At 28.9% G+C, this 6,930-nt stretch overlaps 1 protein-coding gene across 1 annotated transcript; it reads right to left on the minus strand.

Annotated features, from left to right (window-relative positions):
* Nucleotides 891–5,112, minus strand: LOC109356423 (polygalacturonase-like). Its single transcript, XM_019599746.1, has 9 exons — nucleotides 4,825–5,112; nucleotides 4,286–4,411; nucleotides 3,912–4,082; nucleotides 3,777–3,797; nucleotides 2,694–2,901; nucleotides 2,336–2,417; nucleotides 2,087–2,195; nucleotides 1,847–1,963; nucleotides 891–1,138 (listed from the first exon to the last, which is right to left on the minus strand). The coding sequence occupies exons 1-9, from the start codon at nucleotides 5,110–5,112 to the stop codon at nucleotides 917–919; spliced, it is 1,344 nt and encodes a 447-aa protein (XP_019455291.1). The 3' UTR covers nucleotides 891–916.

Here is a 6,930-nt window from a genome sequence, read left to right on the forward strand (position 1 = left end):
ACTTGAAGAGAGAAACTAAAAACAAAAGAGAAAAAATGTAACTTATGGAGAAAATGAAAAAAATAAGAGAAATAATAAACTGAGTGATATGTATTATTGTGTGAGGTTTTGTTTTTGAATTTGAAAAAAATTTCTCTCACTAAAACAAGCGTTTAAGCGCACTTATTGAAAAGGTGATGTTAAATATATGAAGACCTTTAACCGCGCTTTCTTCAATAAGCGCCGTTAAATATAACACTTTTAACAGAGTTTATTGAAGAAGTGTTGTTAAATATATGAAGTATGCTGTAATAACGTTTACTTCAATAAATGATGTTAAAGATAATACATTTAACAACGTTTTCTTCAATAAGCATGATTAAAAATAACATATTTAACAAGGCTTATTGAAGAAGTGCCGTTAAATATATAAAGTATGACATTTAACAGTGCTTACTTCAATAAACGTGGTTAAAGATAACAAAAAATAATACATTTAATAGCGTTTTTTTAATAAGTGTTGTTAATTCTCTTCCGCCTTACATTTAACAGCGTTCAACACATCAACGTTATTGAATGGACAATGTTAAATATCAATTCTTGCCTAGTGCTAATTCTCTATTTGTATCACAATAGTTTTGGAATATTGCATATATATAGTAACTACGTATAAATTTACAATGCAAAATTTATATACCCAAACAAATAATAATGGAAAATTTAAATTTTATTAATACAACAAACAAATGACCATACAATTATTCCTTTTATTAAAATCACTGTTTAAAGAATCATCACACTATGAGACCTTATAGTACTATAAATCTCCCTTAAAATAAGAAAAGAATATAATCTTCACATTATTAATACAACAATGATGCACATGAATTATCCTTAATTGCATTGTAAATATGAATAGGTAAATGTCCTTCTCTTTCTATGAACAACAACTAGGGTTAACATCTCCTAAGTAAGACAATTGAACATTGTTGCATGAAGCTTCAACATATTTTCCTTCTTCACCTTGCAGATCTATATTTTGCATTATTATCTCCTTGCATGGAAAGCTTTCACTGCAATCAAATTTCACAGCTACATCAGAAGCACTTGTACCACTGATGTTTTGGTACAACACATTCTTAATCTGAACCGCAGATTTCTGCAAAAGCCAGACCAAATAATTAGTACATATATAGTTGAAATTTAGTAGCAATGTAGAATATTAAAATTTAAAGTCATTTATATATATTTCACTTGTACTTATAATTTAGCTAGTTTAAGCATAAGTAGTGTCTATACTATATATACTTATAAAATTAAGAGTAAATACTTATTTCAGTTTTTTATGTTTTTTGACTTTATCAGTTTGATCTCTAAAAAATTGAAAAATTGAAAATGGTCTTAAAAGTTTCACATATGAGTAAAATTAATCATTTTCAGCATGTTTTACAATATCTGATAGGGACTAATTTGACCCTAAAAATGACTAATTTGATTTATATTTGAAATTGTAGGAGACCATTTTGAGTTTTTCAATTTTTAAGGGAGTAAACTAGTAACATCGAAGAACATGGAAACTAAAATGAATATTTAATATAAAATTAATTATATGTAAGATGATCAACCTTATATAAGATTGGTCAATCCACATATCGATGAATGAAAAGGTTGATCAAACATTATGTTTGCGAATTGAGTTTTAGAGGGGAATGAAGTGAAATAGAAGACTTGACAACCATAAAATACACGGGTGAAATAGCTCTAAAGTCTTCCCCTTCAAAACTCAAATGGGTACAAGATTGATAAAATATATATAATATTGGTCCATTGCAAAGAGCTAGAAAGGGGTTCAATTGAAACTAGTGACCTGTTTTTGGCATGGCTCCTTTTTGTCACAATAATTCTGGTCTATTATTATGGGGTTTGTCACATTGTCCATTTCAATGTTCCTAAACTCAATGTTGCTTGCCATTCCTGAACCTCCCTATGTATACATTCAGACCAAAAATGATTTAGAATTGTAACTAATTGAACTATGCAATTCATCTTTATGCATATATGCATGTGATATAATAATAGAATAAAGTTCAAATATTAAAATTATAACCTGCCAAGTCTTAATTCTAACTCCATTTTTAGTACCAGAAAGCTTAGCTCCATTCACTTTTATTCCTGTAACAAATTCCTTGGCACCTCTAGCCCCTAAACTTCCAATACTGAGATAATCATTCCAAATAAAAACCACATTAATAATATACATGATATCATAACCAAAGTTCTTAATAGTAGTATTTAATTTATTAAATTTGACATTGGTATTAAAATATATGAGATATTTTTAATTGAAGTTAATTACCTAATACCATGCCCTGGTCCACAGGTTATGTCTGTGGCTATTAAATCACTGGTTCCGTCTACAATTGATATACAATCATCACCTGAAACATATTTGAATCACATCAAATTTTAATCAAATTATGTATGAGATTTCATTGTTTTCCAATTTTCATGCTTTGAAAATATTGGATATCAATAAAATTTCTATTATTAGAGCAAGAAATGTTCTTCTATATGGAGGAATGATTTAAATATTGGTTGAGGATTGTAATTGCGGCAACCATGTAGTTTTAGCAGTTTCTACCATGTCCAGTCACATTAGTCGCATTTTTCCGCAATCGCGGACCATAAAATACAATAACATAAATTATGAGTACCAGTTCCTATAATGGAGCTTGAGATTTGTACAATTTGGCTATTGGTAACATGAATCCCATCAGTGTTAGGGCTACTCTCTGGTGCAATCACTTTGAGACCAGATGCATTCACATTCACAGAATCCTGAATTCTAACATGCATTTGTTGGGCATTTACTATAGTTAAGTCTTCAACTGTTAAATCCCTGCACTTATAGAATGTCACAGCCTACAAAAATAAAATATAATCAATTAATGGTTAACAATCATCCTAATGTTATATCATGTAGGAGAAATGTTTATGGAATATTATTGGACACCTTCCATCATAAATAAGAGTCACACAATTCTCTTTCATACTATTCCATTCATTTATCCATAGAATGAAATGTGCCAAAATTATGTTATATAAACAACATTATCAACTATTATGCTAGATAATGTAAATGTTTTGTAAGCTATTAGAATACTTTTTACTAAATATTATAGAAATGACAAATGATATGTCAATACCAATATTGTGAAACTCGGATATCAAATCAGAAGAGGTATTGTATTAAGTTTAAGCAGTTAAATCATTCGGTCAGACCGGATGATTTTATATATAATTAAAAATTATGTATAATTATATTGAAGTAACATGTCTTCATCTTTTTTCCGTTTTTCTGTAAAAAATTACATGAACATTTCGGTTTACTTTCTGGGTTATTGCAGTTTAATCAGGTTTAACACAGTCGAACCGAAACCAGGTTTAACACGGTCGGACCAGAATTTCCCGAGTTCAAAGTAATTTAACCCTTCATTCAGTTAAGACTATAAATAATAGCTGTTTTCAAGTTCAGCCAACAATTAGACTATCCGGTCCGATTCTTATAGCATATAAAGTAATTTCTATTTTTTAGTAGACCCCATACCCAAAAATCAGTATTTGGTAAATAATAAGTATCACCTTTCATTATATAATACAAATTGTTAATTAATTATTGGCATGCTAACTATTCACTTGTGTAAAAAGAGTATAGGAAAATAGGTATTTCCCCATCATTATTTTCCTATTTATATTTAAATCTGATATCTTAACTAATGACATAGATATATACATACCGTAGGGGCATCCTTGCAATGCTGCAAAATAGAGAAACATATAAAAGAATTAATTATCATAATTTGAATATGATTTAGTACACATGTATTTGTTTAAATGAATAAAACAACTGATTTTTTTTATATATATCTAACCTTCTTTTTGTTCCTTTTGCATGAGTTTTCCCACCACATGTTGCCATTTCCATTGAGGGTCCCACCACCATTAACTGATAGTTTCTCAACACTATCAAATATAAGCCAATATCTTCTGAAATATCCACTGTAATCTGATCTATCATCTGATGCTTCAAGGGTCCCAGATATCTGATAATTTTTTATCACAAATTATATATTTTGTATAAATAATCATAATCGCGGTCACAATATTATAGTTTTTAGAGTAACACCATCACAACTATAATCGCAGTTGCATTTTTTACATTATAGTTGTATTTTTCCGCAATTGTGATAAACAGAATATAACTGCAAGCATGTATAATTCAAAAATGAGATTAAGTGTAATTAACCTGAAGTGTAATGTTAGATTTACAAGGACCAGAGAATCTGATTGGTTTGAGAAGATAATTTCCCTCAGGAACAACAAGAACTACATCCCCAGAAGAACATGCTGCTTGCCAAGCCTCCATGTATGCCTTATATAGTCCAATATTATTTTGATCGAGAAAAGACAATTTTATTAAAATATACTAAAGGTATAAGATATTTCAACAGTAAAACAAGGATGCGAAAATATAAAAAAAATATAAAAAATGAAAAACACGACAATGGTAGTTGAGAGGGTGAAGTCACGATAGTTTCAGAAAAAATAATGTCATTTTATATCTTCCTAGTTGCTAGAAAAAACCAAATTAGTACCTACTATAAAGGTTTTAAATTATAGTTATAGTTATAATATGTTTATATAATGTGTATAATTGTAAGTCGATGTGGTTAGAACATAATTGCGAGACACCTAAAATCATGTCTAAATTGTTGTTATGGATCATAATTTAAAACCGAATATAATATAAGAAAACAATAATAATAATTTGGACTAAGTATGTACCACTGAATTATCATCAATACCATTCCCTTTAGCTCCAAAATCATTGACATTAATAGTTCTAAGTGAAGGTTTAGTATAACCCACTTTGACAACTTCATTGGAGCTAAAAAAATCTATGGTTCGTTTGATAAAGTTCTTGAATATCCACCCATAATCATCATCAATGGAAGGTGAATCATGAACATATATACTACTAAGTGGGCCCTCTTGTACTTTGCTACAATAACAAGAACCACAAGAAACAATAATGATGATGAATGAGAGAAGAAGATGTCTTTGGAGGGACATTTTACTTTTTTCTTTGTATATTATCAAAGAAAATAGATGCTATTTGGAATTGAGTATAGCTAGTTAATTAGCTTGGTTTGGAACTAATTAATTAATGAGGGGGAAACTTGTGTATTTATAGAGAAATTAGAATGATGTTGACTTTTGTTCTTCATCTACATATGGATACAAAGGGGGTGGGATTTGGACATGTAGCAAAAAAAAAAAAAGATTAATTAGTAGTCGTAATTTTAAGTTATTTTTTAATAAATAAAATTTGAAATATAAAAAAGTAAATTTTCTCATATTCCAGCATCTAACTCTCGGATACGGAACTTATAGAATGATATGGGTGTAAATATGAGTTTGGATCATCTCCATTAATGGAAAGACAAGTGTTTCAAAAAAACAAAGAGAAATACGATTTCTAATGACATATTTATCTTTTTGATTATAATGATATTACATTTTTGCCATAAAAAATAAATTCAAAAATATGTATTTGCCTCTCTAGTAATAGAGAGAATATTTATTCTCCAAATATATGAGAGATTTGGACACACTGATCACTTTTATGATTTTTTCTCCATAGATGCTTGCAACGAAACGTTACAGATTTGCCATTTATTTATGTATATTTCTTTTATTATGTTTACCACTTTCTATAACATCGAGCCAATGCAAATTAGAAGTTTTTTCTTATATTAAATATATTGTTCACTTTGTTAGCTACAATAATTTTCTTGAAAATCTTTTACACGTATACTACCCATGTATGTAATTTGTACGTACCCAAGAAATGAGAAGAAAAAAAACATATGTAGACTTTTAGGAAGCATTATTTGTATGAAAGTTCGATAATTTCATGACTGCTTAGGTTCAACATTTCAAGCCTAAAATAGGTAAGTGGATTTGGGTGAACATCTTCAATTTAAGTAATATATGGTAATAACTTGTTAATATATTAAATTAAATTTCTGAAAAAATATTTTCTATTTCCATCACAATTTAATTTGTAAAACAATAACAATTTAGCTTAACGTGACATTCATTTTAGTGAGACTTCAAAATACCCACACACACACATACATACATACATATATATATATATATATATATGAAGTGATTCATATGGAAATAGTTGATATTGTGATAAATTGGAACAATTAATGTGGATCATTGAATCATATTTGAACAGTTAAGATTAAAAGATGTGATCATGCGATTAATAACTAATTTTTAATCATAACTATTCATATATGATGGTAAGACCTAAATTTATTAATTGTTATATGAGAACTGTTCTTATATGAGTAATTCACAATTAATTAGGGATGACAATAAAAACCGAACTCGTGGATACCCGTCCGAATCGAACCCGAATTTAACGGGGAAAACTGATGTGGTTGGGTTCAGATTCGGGTTTTACCCAGATTTAAATTTCGGATTCGGGTTTAGTATAGCAAAGACCCTAACCCGAACCCGCCCGAAGTAAGGTAATTCAATTTAAAATTGAAATTTCTATCATTTGCCAATTGTTTTTAATTTCTAATGTTACTTTACATACTATTGGATCTTCAAACATAAAAGAAATGAAATAATACAAGAAAATAGAAATGTTAGAATAAAATTACCCGAAAATAATATCATATTTTCCTTAATACTTTATCATTTCGGGTTTTGGTTACCCGAAACCCAACAGGTTCGGGGATAGTAATTTTATTTTCAACTCTGTTGAGTTTGAGTTCGGGCTCGAGTTTTGAATTTCGGATTCGAGTTTGGGTATGTGCAAAACCCGACTCCGTTGTCATTCCTACAATTAATATACATATATATATA

Source organism: Lupinus angustifolius, chromosome LG09 (assembly GCF_001865875.1).
Source record: "Lupinus angustifolius cultivar Tanjil chromosome LG09, LupAngTanjil_v1.0, whole genome shotgun sequence".
Lineage (NCBI taxonomy): Eukaryota > Viridiplantae > Streptophyta > Magnoliopsida > Fabales > Fabaceae > Lupinus > Lupinus angustifolius.